Genomic DNA, 20185 nt, shown 5'->3' with positions numbered 1-20185 from the left:
CACTAACTGCACATGTGGTTATCAGGATAGCACATCGATCCAAGATGATCATACTATGCCTGAACAACACGAACTAATGTTCTTGCTGACAGAGTACTGAATATGGTTGGTGAAAGCTTAAACTATTTTGGCGAGGGAAGGAGAACCACAAAGTTAGCAGAAATGAAGGGACAGTGTTTTTAACAACAGTACAAAGCCACCAGTAGTTATGTGCAGTATATTCATTACTGAATTTCATCTTGAATAGAAGAATTCTAAATATTTTCTTTATAACTGTTTATAACCACCTCAAATGCAGTAACATCTTCATCCTTATCAATGCGTGCAAATTTAAAAAAAATAGGAATAAGATGGACAGATCTGTTAAGCAGTCAAGAGTGTAGTGCTGGAAAAGCACAGCAGGTCATGCAGCATCCGAGGAGCAGGAGAGTCAATGCTTCGGGCAAGAGCCCTTCATCAGGAATGAGGCTTCTGAGTAGAGAGGGAACAGAGATAAAGGGGAAAGGGGGTGGGGGGGGGGGGGGGGGGGGGGGGGGTGGAGAAAAGAAGACAGCTGGAAAGGTAGCTATGAGTGCGATAGGCAGATGAGGTGGAGATAATAGTGATAGGTCGGAGAGGAGGGTGTAAGGAAGGAAGATGGACAGGTAGGACAGGTCATGAGGGCAGCGCCAAGTTCGAAAGTTTGAACTGGGATAAGATGGGGGGGGGGGGGGGGGGTGAGAGAAAGAAGAGAAAATGAGGAAACTAATGAAGTCCATTGTTAAGCATCCAAGTCATAATATCACGGTCTAGAACGTCTGACTTATTATTGGAACAGATCTGCCAGACAGTAGTCATGTTAAAAAATGCCCACTTAGCCTCCCATGTTTTTTTGCAGCCAGACTTCAGAACTGAGCTGCTCCGAACTGCACCCATGCCTGCCTACTGCCTATGTCTCCGCCTCAACACAAGAGAGGAGATGCCATCAGCCCCTCCAGTCCATAGTGTCTTAGGACCTGGGAAGATCCCTTAAAAGCAATATCAGGCAGCAAAGAGATTAGCATGGAAAGGGAAGTTCCAGTAAACTTCGGCACAAGCCTTTCAATTTTCCCTTTGTTTTAAATCAATACAAGTAGAATAATTCTTACATTTCTTTTAAAGATTTGTTATTGTTAATGAATAATCCTAAAAGCAATTGGTTTTCAGATTTGAAATAATACTGGATGCTAGAATAACGATGTCCAGTGAATGAATATGGGTGAGTGAGTTATGTGCAGAGGGTGGCAGGCGAATAGATGAAGACTAGTTTAATAGTAAGTCAAGTGTTGAAGTTTTACTTTCTCCAACTTCTCCTGGGTTAACTAAAATGGAGTTCTAGGAGCTACCCGAAGTCTTAAACTTCAAGTAAAGAGTCGAGGAGCATTTTAGGATGCTTGGGAGACTTTGGGTGACTCCCCATTGGAACTTTCAACTTCTGAGACAATTTCTGTGGAGTCAGCTGCACTGGGACCTCCAGACATACAGCGCCAGGCAATATAAAGTCCAGAAATAAATTAGAGAAATAGGGAAAAAAAAAGTTCAGAATAAGTCCTTCCAACTCAGACCACACCAGGCTTCACATCATGGCTCGAGTCCAAGACTGCGTCAAGAGCCGAGAGCCCACACTGGCTTTCATCCTGGACATCACCGGTGTCGCCCGTGGACGAGTAGTTAAAAGAAAAAAAGAAAAACACGAAGAGAGAGGGAGAGAAAAGAAAACAAACAAATGGAACTCAGAAGTCCTACTGTGCCGCCATCTCAGTTGCCACCATTTGCTGTTAATGTAATTGCATTAGATTTTTAAAAATCATCGCTCATCCCTTACCTGTTCAGCACCCATAGAGGACAATCCTGATGTAGGCACAGAGGTCATTGAGGTCATGCTAATCTGCCCTGACATCTGATTCATGTTGCTTATACCGGCAGTATTGGTTGCCATAGAAACACTGATATTCATATTGTTGCTGTACATGTTGGTGTTTGCCTGTTGTCCAAACTGTGGTGGGGATGGCTGTGAAAACATGCTATATAACAAGAGGGGAAAGAAACAAAAACAAATAAACCATTAGATTAATTGCATTTCCCCAAACATATTTGATCACATGGGTCTCATCTATCAGAAGGTATGAACCTTAACAAGGACAGGCATAATTATTTTGTAGATGACATGATGCATTTACTGCCCAATTTCTGTGACAATAATCCAAAATGTTTACCCACATTTTTGTCACAGCTAGAATAAATTATTCTGACAGTCTGCTCACTGGTCTCTGATTATTCACAATACATTTCTCTGCTTTCTCAAAGTGCAGTCACCTGTGCCCTATCCCATACTAAAATTCACTCACTCCTTACTCTTATCCTCACCAAGCTACACGACTCACAGTCCCCTAACATATCTATCTTCCTCTGTAAAACCTCAGCATGTCTTGTATTTGCTCAGTAGCTTTCAATGGACAGGTGTTATTGCCACGATCCAGCACAAGATGTTGTAAGAACAGTGATGATTCTAATGTAGCAGCAGCCAGAACATGCAGATTTTTCTCTTTGGGGATGGACTAGAAGTGAAACAGGAAAGCTGGAAAATGACAAACCTAATTGCTGAGGAAACCAAAGAGAATTGGAAACCAGAATTTCTGGTCAATACTATATCAATAAAGAGATAGAGCCAGAGTTAGAAATACTGAAAAGGTTGCACTTATTTTCCATTGCAAGATGCCTAAACAGGTTGGTAAACCTGTTCCTCAAGATTAATGCAGTTACAAGGGCAAAGGCATGTCCACGAGTTAAATGAGAAAATTCATGCTGCATTTCCTTACACAGAGTCATACAGCACAGAAATAGGCCCTTCAATCCAACCAGTCCATGCTGAACACAACCCCAAACTAAACTAGCCCCCATCTGCTTGCGCTTGGCCAATGTCCCACCAAATATTTCCTATTCACATACTTATCCAAATGTCTTTTGAACATCATAACTGCGTCCGCATCCAACACTTCCTCTAGAAGGTCATTCCACTCGGTGTAAAACTGACATGAGGGCAACATTTTTAAGTTTTCTCCTCTCACTTTAAAAATATGCCCTCTAGTCTTGAAAGCCCCCAGCCTAGGGAAAATGCACCTGCCATTCACCTTATCTATACTCCTCATTATTTTATAAATCCCTATACGGTCACATCTCAACCTCTTACGTTCCAATGAAAGAAGTCCCAGCCTATCCCTATAACTCAAACCCTCCACCCCTGGCATATGATTGGGCTTAAATAGTATGAATTGTCCAGCTCCCATCTCTGATTGTAAGTATACACAATATCTTAAAGTTTATGCAGATAATCAAAAGTACCTGTTTCCATTCAGATTCCCCTGTGGCCAGCCATTAATCTCAGAAGGCGACTGGTAAGTCGGTGTAGATTGAGACTGTTGTATCATTGGACTCTGCGTATGACTCATCCTTGGAGACATTAATGGGCTCTGGGGAGTTGTAGCTCCACCAAATCCTGTGTCAGACTGCTGATTCATTCCTGTGAATGAGAAAACCAGGTATAGCAATTTTGAGCGAGCCTTTCTTCCACATACAATTGGGGGAAAAAAATAAAGCTAATTAATTTCAAATAATTCATCAAGCTAGAAAACATGTCCAGAATGTCAATCAATCAAATCAGAAGAAATACAAAAACCCAATTAAATGTCAACATGGCTGACAGGAAAAGAAGCATTCCATTTAAAGCGGTTTGTACCCAACTGTATTTCATCAGACATGATGTAATTGTTTTCAAACGATTTGGTGCTGCAGTTTGGCCCTTTTGCCCAGACAAGCAGAGGAATACTCCTAACAGGCGGTGAAAGTTCTGTACAAAACTTGACAACCAGAAAAAGGCAAACAGTAAAAGACAAACAAACTTCTATATTTGTGATCAATTAACAGTGGCTAGGATTAGTGATGTTTTACTCCGATGTCACTCTCTCTGGCATGAACATATTTCGAATGACATTTGGTTCCACTATAAAGATCAATCTCCAATCAATCCTTCATTCTCAACCATGTCACTCCTGTTCACAAGAAGCTGTCTGTGCAGACTCAGTGACAGCATGAAGTTATCGCTTGGCATTTAGGCACATGGATATAATTAATTTAATAAATTAATAATTTCTGAAAGGTGCCACCCACAAAATGAAATTCAAATGAATGCTTAAAAAGAGACAAGGGGATAATTTCACAGCTCCCCCCACCTCAACGTATTGTTCCTCATTTTTTTTTGTTTACCCTGAAGTCCTGAGTTTTAATTAAACATAACAGTGTTGCTTTCAAACCCAATTTGGTGATCCAGCCTTCAGCATCCTCTCTCCCGAATAGGAGAATGAACCCTGAGACAGAGTTCAATTGCAGTCAACTAACTGATTAACAGGCCAGGACACAGACTGGTGGTCTTCATTATCTACACATTGCCACAGTGCATGATGCATTTTTAAAAATCATTTACAGGGTGCGAGTGTCATATTGCCCAAAGAGCAGTGCTGTGCATCTGGAATCACACATAAGCCAGACTGGGAAGACTGATAGATTTTCTTCCCAAAAAGACATCACTGAACAAGATGGAATTTTACCACAATAAACAATAGCTTCATGGCCACCATTAGACCAACCTTTATTCCAGATTATTTTTCTTAAATTGAATTTAAATTTCACCAGAAATAGTAAACCCACTGGTAGTAATCTTCCAAGAATCCAGAGGTTTTGGAAAAGTCAGAAAAGATTAAAAAATACTGCCAATGTAACAACCTTATTCAAAAGGGGAAGGAGATAAAAACTGCTAACTAGAAAGCATTGAGAAAACATTAGAATCTATTATAAAGACGTTACAGCAGTGCGTTTAGAAATACAAACTTTAAATCAAACAGAGTCAGTAATATAATAAGAACCCATGGTGTTGAGGGCGATTTATTAGCATGAACCTCTTGGTCCTTGTGCATAAGTCACAAGAAGTTAGCATAAAAGTTTAGAAAGTAATAGGGAAGGCAAATGGAACACTGGCCTTCATTTGAAAAGGAAAGAAGCGTAAAATCAGTGAAGTCCTGCTAAAACTGTACAAGGCAGTAGTTAAACCACACAGAATACCTTGGACAGTTTTGATCCTGTTACCTCACAGAAAATATACTGATATTGGAGACAGCCCAGAGAAGTTTCACTGACTTATTCCAGATATGAGGTGGTTTTCTAATGAGGAGAGATTGAGTAGGTTGGGTCTGAAGACACTGGGTTTAGAAGAATGAGAATGATCTTACTGAAATACAAGATAAGAGACGAGGAAGAATTTCTCCTCTCAGTGGGTAGCAAATCTACAGAATTCTTTACTGCAGAGAGCTGTTGAGACTGGGTCATTAAGTATATTCAAGGCTGAGGAGGCAGGAAAGTGAAGTTGAAGATTATCAGAACATCCATGAGCTCATTGAAGATGGAGCAGACTCAATGGGCTGAATGAATTACTTCTGCTCCTACATCTAATGGTCTACGATGGGACTTGAACATGTCCCCATATCATTAGATGGAGCTTAATTACGAGTAATGTCACAATACTATGATGCCACAACCTCGCTAATTACCCCTGGAGACACCAGAGCACGACAGTAACTCAGTATTTTAAAAAGAAATACGGCCAATCAGGAGAGTATAACCCTCAATAATGGTAATGTACTGCCAAACTTAGCAGGCAGTTAGGAGAAGAATTACTGTATTAATATTTCTACTACTATGTTGCACATTAAGGAATACCCCCCTCCCCCCCCCCATTTGTTTAAGGTAAAAATCATTCCAGGTTAATTTTTCTTTCACAAGTTGAATTAACTTTTATCATTTTGTAAAAAAGAAGTAAAAGAACTAAAGCTGTACAGTTGAGCTGGGACACAACAGCCCATCAAGTCCATGATTAATAATATAGTTTTCCCATTTAAACAGCAGCTTAGATTTCATTCCTGAAAGTAATCACATTTTAAATATTCAGTCAAATTTGATGCTTTTGTTGCTGCATGAATCCCCATTGTGATTAAGGCAACATTGGAAACTACTCTGTAATTTCTAAGCTTTGGTTTTAGTACAATGAAGCAAAAAGTGCATACAGATTATAGCAGGAGTTCATTTTAAGTGCAAGATCTTATTTGCAAAGTCATTTGAATGCAGGGTGCTTTGTGTAACTACTATTCAGCACTAAATTCTCTCAATTTCATAGCTACTTCATATGTGTATGTTTTAAAAAAAATACTTCTGACAAACTTATCCTCTCCAATTTCTAAAACATCAATTTAGGAACCTACCAGTTCCTTTCATATTTTGTAAAAACCAGAAATTACTGAACAAATTATCTTTACTAAAGTAAAAAGATTATGAATTAACTGCACCAACTGTTCCAATAGGAAGAAATAATTTCAAAAATGGACTAATTAGCAGTGTTTGGTAACATGCTTGTCTGGAAATCACTTTAGTTAGGATTTATAAATTGGGATTTTACAGGTGAGGTGCGTTGGATCAAAGTGCACCCAAGTTAACCAATACTCATTTTGAAGTCATATAGTTTATTCTTTTCTTTATAACATTTCACTTATTAACCTTGACATAAAACTGTTAAATCTAAAACTAATTCCCGCCCACTTGTTCCATTATAAATTTCTATATTTACAATTACTATGGGGACTGACAATACAAACAGGGTCACATTTATTGCCTCCTCTCGACAAAGGCAGGCACTTTCTCGCTGCCAGTCATGAAATTGGAGGCTTTTCATTGTTATTTTGTGGACTGGAAATATTGTACTTAATTGATTCGATCATTGTTAAAAGTATACAAGAAAGTTTTGAGTCAGTATGTGGATATACCTACCCAAGACGGTGCAAAACTTGACTTACTCTTGAGGAAATAAGGCAGGGCAGGTGACTGAGGTGTCAGTGGGGAAGCACCTTGGGACCAGTAACCATAATTCTATTAGTTTCAAAATAGTAACGGAAAAGGATAGACCAGATATAACAGTTAAAGTTCTAATTTGGACGAAGGCTAACTTTGACAGTAATAGGCAAGAACTTCCAAAAGCTGTTGGGGGCTGATGTTCACAGGTAAAGGGATGGCTGGAAAATGGGAAGCCTTTAGAAATGAGATAACAAGAATCTAGAGAAAGTATATTCCTGTCAGGGTGAAAAGAAAGGCTGGTAGGTATAGGGAATGCTGAATGACTACAGAAATTGAGGTTTTGGTTAAGAAAAAGAAGGAAGCTTATGTCAGGTATAGACAGGAGAAATCGAATGAATCCCAAGAGTAGTAAGGCAGACGGAGTATACTTAAGAGGAAAATCAGGAGGGCAAAAAGGGGACACGAGATGGCTTTGGCAAATAGAGATAAGGAGAATCTAAAGGGTTTTTACAAATACATTAAGGACAAAAGGGTAACTAGGGAGCAAATAGCGCCACTCAAAGATCTGTGTGGAGCCGCAGGAAATGGAGGAGAGACTAAGTGAGTATTTTGCATCAGTGTTTACTGTGGAGAAGGACATGGATGATATAGAATACGGGAAAATAGATGGTGACATCCTGAAAAATGTCTATATTACAGAGGAGGAAGTGCTGGATGTCTTGAAATGCATAAAGGTGGATAAATCCCCAGGACCTAATCAGGCGTACCCTAGAACTCTGTGGGAAGCTAGGGAAGAGATTGTTGGGATATTTGTATCATTGATAGTCATAGGTGAGGTACCAGAAGACTGGAGGTTGGTTAAGGTGGTATCATTTAAGACAGGTGGTAAGGACAAGCCAGGGATCTATAGACTGGTTAGCCTGACATTGGTGCTGGGCAAGTTATTGGAGGGAATCCTGACAGACACGATTTACACACATTTGGAAAGGCAAGGACTGGTTAGGGATAGTCAACATGGCTTTGTGCGTGGGAAGTCATGTCTCATGAACTTGATTGAGTTTTTTGAAAAAGTAACAGAAGATTGATGAGGGCAGAGCGGTTGATGTGTTCTATATGGACTTCAGTAAGGCATTCAACATGGTTCCCCATGGGAGACTGATTAGTAAGGTTAGATCTCAGAATACAGGGAGAACTAGCCATTGGATACAGAATTGGCTCGAAGGTAGAAGATAGAGGATGGTGGTGAAGGGTTCTTTTTCAGACTGGAGGCCTGTGACCAGTGGAATGCCACAAGGATCAGTGCTGGGTCCACTGTTTTTCGTCATTTCATATAAATGATTTGGATATGAACATAGGAGGTATGGTTAGTAAGATGGCAGATTAATAAGTTAATGGAGATAGCAGATTACACCAAAATTGAAGGTGTAGTGGACCTAAATCAGATGGGCCAACAGGCTGAGTGGTGGCAGATGGAGTTTAATTCAGATAAATGCAAGATGCTGCATTTTGGGAAAGCAAATCAGAGCAGGACTTATGTACGCAATGGTAAGGTCCTAGGGAGTGTTGCTGAACAAAGATCTTGGAGTGCAGGTTCATAGTTCCTTGAAAGTAGAGTCACAGGTAGATAGGATAATGAAGGCGGCTTTTGGTATGCTTTCCTTTATTGGTCAGAGTATTGAGTACAGGAGTTGAGAGGTCATGGTGCAGCTGTACAGGACGTTGGTTAGGCCACTTTTGGAATATTGCATGTAACTCTGGTCTCCTTCCTATTGGAATGATGTTGTGAAACTTGAAAGAGTTCAGGAAAAATTTTCAAGGATGTTGCCAGGGTCGGAGAATTTGAGATATAGGAAGAGGCTGAATAGAGTCAAGGCTGAGGCTGTTTTCCCTGGAGCATCGAAGGCTGAGGAGTGACCTCAGAGGTTTATAAAATCATGAGGGGCATGGATAGGAGAAATAGACAAAATCTTTTCCCTGGGGTGGGGGAGCCCAGAACTAGAAGGCATAGGTTTATGGTGACAGCGAAAAGACATAAAAGGGACTTCAGTGGCAACTTTTGCATGAAGAGGGTGGTGCGTACATGGAATGTGTTGCCAGAGGAAGTGGTGCAGGCTGGTACAACTGCATTATTTAAAAGGCATCTGGATGGGTACATGAATAGGAAGGGTTTAGAGGGATATGGGCTAAGTGCTGGCAAATGGGACTAGATTAGTTTGGGATATCTGGTCACCAGACCGAAGAGTCTGTTTCCGTGGTGTCTACCTCTATGACTCTAAGTACATCGTAAGAAACATGAAAACTGTTTGCTGCCACTAAAGTTAAATCTTGTTAACCTTTGGGTATAGTCAGAATAGATTATTCCTGATAAACTACAATAATGTTTTTCAGGTATTGTAAACAAGAACTTATATCTACAAAACACTCCAAAGCACTTCAGAAGTGCATGAAATGTCATGTTTTCATATGCTAGTTAATCCAATATTAAATTGATGGCATCATTGGCTATGTATTTGCAATACCTCTGCTATGAAAAATGCTTAAATTTAGTCAAACGCACACATCTTTGAGCTGAAATTTGTAAATCATCCTTTACTCCCAGGCATGGGACAAAAGATGCACATACATTCATTTATCTAAGATATTACAAATTTGTAACCAAGAGGTTTTGCAAGTGCCTTAAGCAGGAAATTCCACATTATTAAACATTGCTCAACATACTTTTGTTTTTGAATTCCCAAACTATTCATTTTCAGAAGGTCTAGTCTAATAATCAAAGACTACTCAACTTTCAGAGTGCAGCACAGTAGCTGACAGTAAAATTCTACCATATCCTGCCTTATCCCAAGAACTCATTTATAAAATGACACCTTAAAAATCCAAATCCTATGCATTCACATGTTAAGCAACATGATGATGTGCAGGACAAATAATGACCATGTTACTCAACATAAAAGCTCCTTTCCTCAGTTTAATTTTCAATCTTGCTTTAACACCATGTAACACCAATAGCTATCTTTTAAAACAAATGTTCCATGAGTACTGGTTAAAACTCCCAACATTCTGCTCTCACATGATTTATATAATGCTTGAATGATTAAGTGGCAATAACCTAGATGGCTGCAATACTCCACCAAAGACGATACTGATGGAGCCATCACTTTTTGTTTATATAAATAGATTGGAGATAAACCTTTATAAGTTGTGTCACAGATATAGACTTAATCCAATCAATTCAAGCAGTCAAAAGTATTTTTTCCCCAGCACTAGCTATGGAGGAGCTTAAAATTTACTTGCAATAAGCTGGTTTTATTTCCGTAACATTCACCTTATATTCTGTAGAATGCAAAGGAAGCAGTACATTTCTGTTCTCTATACAACATCAATGGGCAAAAACAAATATTAAACACTTATATATTAAGGTAAAAGGGACATTCACAACTCTATTCAATGACACGGATTACACTTCACTACAAATAAATAGCTGGTCTAGATTCCAAACATTTTTTTAAAGAATTGATTCACTGCATAAAATATATGGAGATATATTTATATTGGACAAAGGTTTACTTGACGGACAAGAGTAAACTTTTGGTTATAAAAAACATATAACACATGGGAGCAGGACTAGGGCATTTGGCCATTCAAGCCAGCTCCCCCATTCAATAAGATCACTGTTGATCTGATTGTGGCTTTCACTTCGCTTTCACATCTGCACCCCATATACCTCAACTTACTGGTAAATCAAATACCCGTCACGCTCAGCCTTGAATATATTGAATGACACAGCCTCTTCTTCTCAGAAAAGAAATTCCTCCTCCACATCACCTTAAACAGACAGCCTCTTTTTTTTGAAAAAAATCACCTGTGTCACTAATTCGAGAATTATCCAGGCACTGAAAAATCTTCTCAATATCCAGATGCTCAGTGCTTGTATGTTTCTTACACGTTTCACTGAATGTAACAATACCGGTGAGCCCTATTTGGCCAATCACCCTTGCATCAATTCTACGGCTTGAATTGAAACTGTCTGCTTTGAACTCAAGTATCTGCCCTTATTCCGCATTTTTATATTTTCCACTCATTCAGCTCACTAATAAATGCTGTTATAGTTTATTTCTCAGTAGTCTCTTACAATTAGCATTCCACATTCTAATACATCCCCCCCCTTACAAATGTGAATGGATTGTAAGGAGATTGGAATCAAGTCGTTGATACTGGGCTTACAATCTATTAAGTAATTTTGAGCAAGTAAAATTCTCAACTACTTTAATTTAGCTACATATAGAGAAAATTTTAAGGTGCTGTATGAATACGCTGCTAAAAAAATTAAATTTGAGAGTTTTTCAAAGTTGTAAGATTCGAGCTTTCACAGAACAGGGACATCAGGCAGAACGGAGTTTGGCACTGCATGCAAGTTAGTAAAACAAAAGTCCACATTCAAAGTAGGGAAAGTGGGTCAGGATAAGTAAGCCAAAGATATTATAAGCAACAGCTCCACACCCAATGCAAAGCCAAAACAAAATTTGCTTGATCATTCCTAACATACAAAGAAAAAGAATAATACATTTTTTACAATAAAGTATTTTTGCCATTCTAATAGTTAACAGCACTCAGAGGAAAGGCAGTACCTGAACTGGGAAACTGGAAGGCATTGTGCTGCATTTGGGGACTCAATACAGCCCCAAACTGTCCTCCCACATTTCCTATCATTCCCTGGTTAGCCATATTCATCTGGGAGCCATGCAAGGAGCTGTGAGAGAGGAGCTGTGTCCCTGGATTTGGGGACACCGGGGAGAAAGGACTGGTGGAAGGTGGTGGGGAAGTAAGCCCAGTACCATAGTTTGGAGGGTATGGGAACTGTTGTGGTGATGCCTGAGGAATCCGAGGAGTGGTCATGGCTCCCGCTATGTTGCTGGAGTTTGCCATGTTTGGTGAGATGTTCAACCCCTGTTGCCGCATCATCATGGTCCTCTGGGGTACCTGCTGCACCAACTGTTTCTGACGCAGATACTGATTCAAAAGCTCACGCTGTCTCTGGGCCAGCATCTGGGCATTAATGGGTCCCTGATGAACAAATGGAAAATATACATAACTTTTAGCATTCAAACATTCACATATTAATAACATTTTGTATTTAAACTGTGTCTAAATGTTTTTCATTAAATATTTACATAGATAAACTTTGCAAACCTATACGTTCCCTGATATCTGACATAATACCCTGAAAAGTAAACTTCAGTTCATTATATTGACTCTAATAAATCAGGAGAGCTCCAATAACTGTCCCCAGAAGTCCACATGAAAATTTCCTACTTTTTACTTTATAAAACAACGCTTTTCAGTACCTTTCATTTTCCAAAATTACATACAGGATTTGTTCAAACAACATTCATGGTTGATTGGCCAGAAGCAAGGCTAATCACTTAGTTATGAGTCATAGAGCTGTACAGCACAGAAACAGACCCTTCGGTCCAACTCATCCATGCCGACCAGATATCTTAAATTAATCTAGTCTCATTTTGCCAGTACTTGGTCCATATTCCACTAAACCCTTCTAATTCATCTACTCATCCAGAAGCCTTATAAATGTTGTCATTGAACCAACCTCCACCACTTACTCTAGCAGCTCATTCGATACACACCCTCTGCAATGAAAGATTTGCCCTTAGGTCCCTTTTAATATCTTTCCCTTCTCACCTTAAACCTATGCCCTCTAGTTTTGGACTCCCCTACCCTGGGGAAAAGACCATGGCTCTTCACCCTATCCATGTCCTCCATTTTAAAGACTTCTATAAGGTCACCCCTCAGCCTACAACACTCCAGGGCAAGTAGCCCCAGCCCATTCAGCCTCTCCCAACAGCTCAAACCCTCCAACCCTGGCAAAATCCTTGGAAATCTTTTCTGAACCCTTTCAAGTTTCAAAACATTACAGCAATAAATGATTGCACAGATGTGAAATGTAGGCTCAACAGTATCCTAGTCTGAAAGCATACTAAAAGTTCATCGTTTCTTCTTAAATGTTATTGCTTTCTCAAAATATTAATCTGGAGTTTACATCAAGATCCTGAGCTGTAGTGGTCAGGAAGATCCCAAGATTATATAGAGTCAGAGATGTACATACCACCCTCTGTGTGAAAATGTTGCCCCTTAGGTCTCTTTCACATCTTTCCCCTCTCACCCTAAACCTATGCCTTCTAGTTTAGGACTCCCTCACCCCAGGGAAAAGACTTTTTCTATTTACTGCATCCATGCCCTTCATGATTTTATAAAGCTCTATAAGGTCACCCCTCAGCCTCCGATGCTCCAGGGAAAACAGCCCCAAGCCTGTTCAGCCTCTCCCTATAGCTCAAATCCTCCTATGGGCTAATTTCAGATGGAATATTGTTCATCATTTTACTACCCGATTAGTTTCTTTTATTAATTAATCTAATCTATCTTGCAAATTGTAACACTACACAGTCAGGGTTCACATTATTATCAAAGGCATTAATTCGGCAGGCATAATTTTTATTAAAAATCCATTGCTGGATTACAGGAAAGATAGCTTTCACAGCCTTCTCTCTGATATCTGCAGGGAAATATAAATTAGAAATGTACATTTCAAGAGCTATCTTTCAAAATAGGTATTTGAAAATTAGCGCAACATGTAATTCCAATCCCCTACTTATGCCACTTTGTCTCCTGAAAATGTGTCTGAGTTCATAAGGTATATATTTGCTCTGAGAAGCAAACTTTACCTTAAACCAAAATAGTAAATTAATGTCGCAGGAAAGATACTGTGGTGACAAGAGAATCAGCCTGACTGGCCTGTTGATCAATAATAGTGCAAATGCTCTTTCCATTCGGATTGCAGTCAGAAATAATAATCTGGACAGTTATTTTTCACCTGGTTATTGCAAAAGTATTGCATAACTACAGTATCTAATATCCACTCTTACTAACTGCCAAGACCTAGAATATTTTGGAACTAATGGGTCAGTTCTAAATTTTATGATGTTGTCATCAAGCTAGTTAGTGACTGTTTCTATAAATAAGTAGAATAACATGAGAAAGATCTAACAGTAGTTTCTACTACATACCTGACTACTCATCTGTGGTGGCACACTAGCCCTTAGAGGTAGATTCATGTTGGAGACGGTGGTAAGTGGATTGATTAGTGGCTGACGATTCTACCAAACCAAATAAAAATGATAAATTAACTATTAGTATGAAAAAGAACTTATAAGCAAATCACCAAGATACTGATGTTGTACAATACCAGCAATCTCAAACGGTCTAAAAATACCAAACTATCAAAAGCATATTATCAAGAAATTATCTTGCAAATAAAGAGGAAAATCTCAAAAGCCCTAAATCAATTTTCTTTGTGGTATATGGGACTTTTTTCCCCCCAAATCATTCTGGGACATAGCAGGTGATGCATGTCATAATGGAAATCAAGTTTGTTTCCATAGTCAGCAGTTGCACAGAAATTAAACAATTAACATAAGCGTAATTTTCCATAAAGATTAAACTGAGAATTTGATAACTATAATTTTATTAAATGCCGTTCTCTATGCAATCAAATAAATTGTTGGTTGGCAAAAATTAATGCACAAATATCATTACATTTCAATTTTTTTTTGCTAGATTACAGATTTATATGACCAAACAGCATTGCCTCCTGTAAAAAAAAAGTGTTCATATGTTTCCAATATTAAAGCAATCAGAAGACAACAGTAAAAAATTGCATTGATGTGAATGTAAGTTAAACAATCTCTTAATCTGAAAATATATTTAAGTTCATTTTTGCTTGTAAAAATTCTGCTGTCTTTGCTAAAAATATTAATCTGGGGCTCTCCCTCAGTTCAGTGAGTACTTCTGTCAAGTCCCTAAGCCATTCAGGACAAGATGACACTAAGATGACTTCTCATCTGGGCTGACTCCAGATAGAATAGATCATAAAACACTTAGGGCAGATGATGGCTGAGTGGTATTATCGCTAGACTACTAATCCAGAACTCAACTAATGCCCTAGGGACCTGGGTTTGTATTCTGCCATGGCAGATGATGGAATTAAGGACCTACTGATGACCATGTAACTACTGTTATTTGGGTTCACTTATGTCCTTCACTAATCTGCTGTTCTCACCTGATCTGGCCTACATGTGGCTTCAAACGCACATCAATGTGATGGATTCTCAGCTGCCTTTTGAAACAGCCTAGTAAGCTGCTCAGTTAAAAGGCAACTAAGGATGGGCAATAAATGCTGGCCAGCCAAGCTCATGCTCACTTTCCAGGAGTTAAGTTTAAAAAAAAGTCAGGCTTTATAAGTAGTGTCATTACATTTTGGATAAAGAGGACAAAGAAACACTTGATATCTCTCCTGAGTAGTATCTGGCATACCTGGTCAGTCAGGAGTTACTTTTCAATTCACTTGCAGGAACATGGGGGTCACTGGCTGGGCCAGGATTTATTGCCCATCCCTAGCTGCCTTTGAGAAGGTGAGCGAGTGGTTTCCTGAACTACTACAGTCTATACGCTCTATCACCTGATCCACAATGCCCTTAGGGAGAGAATTTCAGGATTTTGACCCAGTGACACAGAAGGAATGGCAATACATTCCCAAGTCATAATGGTGAGTGGCTTGTAGGGAAACATGAAGCTGGTGGTGTTCCCATATATCTGCTTCTTTGTCCTTCAAAATGGTCGTGGTCTTGGGCTTGGAAGGTGCTGCCCTATAAACTTTGGTGAATTTCTGCAGTGCATCTTATAGATAATACACACTGCTGTTCCTGAGTGTCGGTGGTGGAAGGAATGGATGCTTGTGAATGCGGTGCTAATCAATCGGGTTGCTTTGTCCTGGTTGGCGCCAAGCACGAGTATTGTTGGAGCTGCACTCATCCAGGCAACTGAGGAGTATTCCATCACACTCCTGACCTGTGCCTTGTTGTTGGTGGACTGACCTCGGGTAGTCAGGAGGTGAATTACCCTGTGCAGTACCCTTAGTCTTTGACCTGCTCTTGTAGCCACTGTATTTGTGGCGAGTCCATTTGAATTTCTGGTCAATTGTAGCTTCCAGGATGTTGATAATGGGAATTCAGTGAATAGCAATGATTAGATTGCCTCTTTTTGGAAATGGTCGTAGTTTCGCATATGTGTGACATGAATGTTGTTTGTGACTTGTCAGCCCAAGTCTGGATATTGCCCACAGCTTGTTGCATTTGAGCATGGACTGCTTCAATACCTGAGACAACACTAATAGAGCTGAACATTGCGCAATCAGCGAACATCCCCACTACTAATCTGATGATGGATGCAAGGTCACTGATGAAGCAGCTGATGATGGCTGGGCCTAGGTCATTATGCTGAGGGACTCCAGCAGAACTGCTACGACTGACTTCCAACAACCATGACCATTTGTCGATGTGTCAGGCATGAATCCAACCACCGGAGAATTTGCATTCCCCCCCAGCCCCCAATCCCAAGTACCCACTGATTCCAGTTTTGCTAGGGCTCCTTGATGCCACATTTGGTCAAATAGGGCCCTGATGTCAAGGGCTGTCACTCTCATCTTATCGTTGGAATTCAGCTCTTTTGTCATTGTTCGCTTCAAGGCTATGAAGAAGTCAGGTGTGAGTGGCCCCAGCAGAATTCAAACTGGATGTTACTGAGCAGGTGCTGCTTGATAGCACCGTTGTTGGTACTTTCCATCACTTTACTGATGACTGAGGGTCGACTGATGGAACAGGTTGGATTTATCCTGCTTTGTGCGCACAGGACATAGCTGGGCAATTTTCCACATCTTTTGAATGCAGAGGTTGATGAGGTGGAAAACAAGGACATCCTTTCAGAGAGGAGGAGATTAGGGAGGGCAGAAATGAGATAAAAAGCATGGACATGTCTGAGGGCCTTGTTAACCAAGGAGCACTAATTCCTCAGTTGGGGGAAGAGAAAAAGGAAGACATGTCACAAGAATCCCTGTAGAGGGTGGCATCATCAGAACAGATGCAATGGAGACAGAAACTGAGAGAATGGAATGGAATCCTTGCAGTAAAGTAGGGTGTGAGGAGGTGTAGCCGAGCTAATTGAAGTCAGTGGACACTGGGACAGCATAGCCCTAGAAATGGGAACGAGTAAAATCATGAGAAGGGAATAACAAAGATGGATCAGATGAAGGTGACAGAAGGATGGAAATTGGAAGCAAAACTGGTTCATTTCTCCAATTCCAGAAGACAGCAGGCATTAAGACTCATGAGATCATTGATATACCGAGAAAGAATTATGGGAGGGGCCCCAAGTGAGACTGGAAGAAGGAAGTCTCCACACACCCCACAAAAAGACAGGGATAATGGAGACACCTGCAAGTTTCCATAGTGACACCTTTTACTTGGAGAAAATGAAACAAGTTAAAGGAGAAATTGCATAAAATGAGGAGGAGGATGGGGACTGTTCAGGCTTCCTTTCAAGGAAGTAGCCTTCAGATCACCTTGTTGAGGGATGGACAGGAGCAGACTGCCTAAAGTGGATAGGTCTGACAGGCTAGGCCTGTATTCTCTGGGGCTTTGAAAGGGGGCTTCAACAAAACATATAAAATCCTGAGGGGACTTGACTGGGTGGATGTTGGAAGTACGTCTCCTCTTGTGGGAGGAATGAGAACTAGGAGTCAGTTTAAAAATAAAGGACGTAACCATTGAAAACAGAGATGGTGAAACATATTTTCCTGTCAGATGGCTGAAAGTCTTTGAAATTCCCTTCCTTCAAAAAGGCAGTGGATGTAGAATCTTTAAATATTTTTAAAGCAAGGTATATGGATTCTTGGTTGGTGAGGGGTGAAAGATCATTTGGGATATGCAAGAATGTAGCACAGAAGTTAAAATCAGATCAACCATGATCTTATTGAATGGTAGAGCATTCAGTTCAAAGTTCTTTCTGCTTATGTTCGTATGCAGAGGGTTTGGTGAAGAGAAAGCAGCTGGGGCCAGGAAACTGCAAATTGCACAGCACCATAAGAATCATGAATGCAAGTTGGAAGAGACTCAATCAGGAGAGAATTAACATGTCAAAATAGGAAGATTTAAGTTCAGTGGGGTAGGATGAAAAACAAAGGCGGCTGGAACAAACTGAGTTCAATCTGGAGAAATGTGAGATAATTATTTAATAATAACAACAAAAAAAAGAGGGTTAATGAGACAAAAGAATACACAACAAATGGTAGGACACTGAAGTGTAGAGGACCTTGAAGGTGCACATTCAGAGACTCTGATAACTGGCTAAGTTAGTCAAGAAAGCGTACAAAATCAGAGCAAATTACTGCAGATTCTGGAATCCCTACTGAAAATAATATTCTGATTAAGAGTCACGCAGACTCAAAACATTGGCTTCATGGACGCTGCCTGACCTGCTGTGATCTCCAGCACTTTTTGTTCTCAGGTGTACAAAATATTTGCCATGATTAGTTGGGGCAGAGTGCAAGAGCTGGGAGGTTATGCTTAAAATGTATAAAACACTGGTTAAGCCACAAATGATTACTGAATGCAGCTCAGCTCATTACAATATAGAAAGGGCATGACTTATTGACTGTACAAGGAGATTAACAAGGACGTTGTCTGGATGTAATCATTTTAGTTATGAGGTGCAATTGGGTAGACCAGGGTCATTTTCTTTGGAACGGAGGCAGCCACGAGTAGACCAGCTTCAACTGTATAAAATAATGAGGGGTCTGAATAAAATGGATAGGAAGGCCCTACTTAGTTGAGAAGATCAGGTCTGTTGCCAGGTAACATAGGACTAAGTAGTTAAGAAGGATTTAAGGAAGGTGGTAGGGATCTAGCACTCTGTTTGGAAAAGGTGGCGGAGGCAGAAACCCTCTTAAATGTTTAAACAGTACTTGGGACATGGTCCTGAAGTGCTGTAACCTACAAGGCTACGAGCCAAGAACTGGAAAATGGAGTTAGGCTAAATGACTCTCTCACCTGTTAGAGATTTTGGACCAATTGGCCTCCTTTGTTGCACGTTTCTATGGCTCTGGAGTGGGTGCTCTATTTTTGTCTTCACATAAACAAAGGATGGCATTATATCTTAGAGGGGATAGAGGAGTCTTGAGGAAGTTGCGAGCACTGGAAATTTTAAACAGTGAAAATAGACCAGATAGGCTGCAGTCACAGTCCTTGGAAAAGATAACATGCATGGAGAATTAATTAAATTGAATAAAATTAAGAGAGACTGAGGAAGAGTAGGTAAGGCTTTGTTCAGTTAGCAGAGAGGTCAATAACCAAGGAAGATAGTTTTGAAATGACTGGCAGGAATAGGAAGGAGGTGAATAAAAAATTTCTCTCAGAAAGTGGAGGAGAGTTGGGCCTTGACTACTTGAAAGGGTGGTACAGATACAAGCTTACAGCACATAACAGGTTCTTGGATTTGTGCTTAAATTACCATTGAGCTACAAGTTTATAGAATGAGAGCTGGGTTTAGTTCTAATTAATGAATGCGATTAAAAAGATAAGCAAGGCAACTTTACTTCCCCTTAACATTTCAAGCAGAATAAGTGCAGTAAACATGAACCTTGAAATGATGATTAAGAATTACCATTTGTTGCCCTTGAAGTCTTTGCTGCAGTTGAAGCCGAAGCTGATTGGGTTGGTTCGGTACCATACCAGGAGACCTTAACCCAGGCCTCGGTTGCATACGTAACATTGAGTATCCTGGTCGCTGCCCCACTTGAGTAGCCAAAGGATGAAAATTCGGATCTTGCATGTTGGAGTAGTTCCCCTGTACTACAGTAGTCTGAGAACCAAATGGCTGATTATAAACTTGAGGCTTTTCCACCATCATTGCAGATTTCTGGCTTGGGAACGATTCTGTCTGGTGATCCACAGACTGGCTCTGTGAAAGCAAAAGCAGAAGCAGAAATTTCAAAAAGTGAGATGTGGTGAGTGGTCTTTGATCTTTCTCTTTGACATTCTTAAATCTGTGATTATTGGACAAATATTTGGCAAGAATCAACACACAGTCGTATAAGATTGACAAAACATGAAATTAAATTTGGGCAAGATTATTCTTTGGTATATTGCAGCTATAACTATAGTACCCCAGTGGCCATAAAGCATCAAGAGGCCTAATATTCACAAAAGGAGTTACGTAAAGACATACCTTTCATGTTTTGCAAGCTCAAAATACAAGAAAAAACATATACTTCCCATTTACATTTAAACTAGAGCTCCGCAAATTGTTTGAAGGACCCGCAACATAAAATACCATCCACTCAGAAATGCATTAAGGAGTAATAATTATC

At 40.0% G+C, this 20185-nt stretch overlaps 1 protein-coding gene across 11 annotated transcripts in view; it reads right to left on the bottom strand.

The window, feature by feature from the left end:
• ncoa2 (nuclear receptor coactivator 2) overlaps window positions 1–20185 on the bottom strand; it is a 308555-nt gene that overhangs the window by 10975 nt on the left and 277395 nt on the right. For 8 of the 11 annotated variants that reach the window (XM_072571432.1, XM_072571438.1, XM_072571437.1 and 5 more), the window contains 5 exons: window positions 19480–19776; window positions 13992–14081; window positions 11541–11976; window positions 3361–3538; window positions 1844–2042 (listed from right to left, as the gene is read on the bottom strand). In XM_072571432.1, the coding sequence (XP_072427533.1) occupies window positions 1844–2042; window positions 3361–3538; window positions 11541–11976; window positions 13992–14081; window positions 19480–19776 (1200 nt within the window). The remainder of the gene's footprint in view (window positions 1–1843; window positions 2043–3360; window positions 3539–11540; window positions 11977–13991; window positions 14082–19479; window positions 19777–20185) is intronic. The other 3 variants (XM_072571441.1, XM_072571440.1, XM_072571442.1) reach the window with 1 other exon arrangement.

The sequence above is a fragment of the Chiloscyllium punctatum genome, chromosome 5, assembly GCF_047496795.1.
Source record: "Chiloscyllium punctatum isolate Juve2018m chromosome 5, sChiPun1.3, whole genome shotgun sequence".
NCBI lineage: Eukaryota > Metazoa > Chordata > Chondrichthyes > Orectolobiformes > Hemiscylliidae > Chiloscyllium > Chiloscyllium punctatum.
The sequence above is the reverse complement of the archived record's forward strand: the minus strand, read 5'-3'. Positions and strand labels throughout refer to the sequence as shown.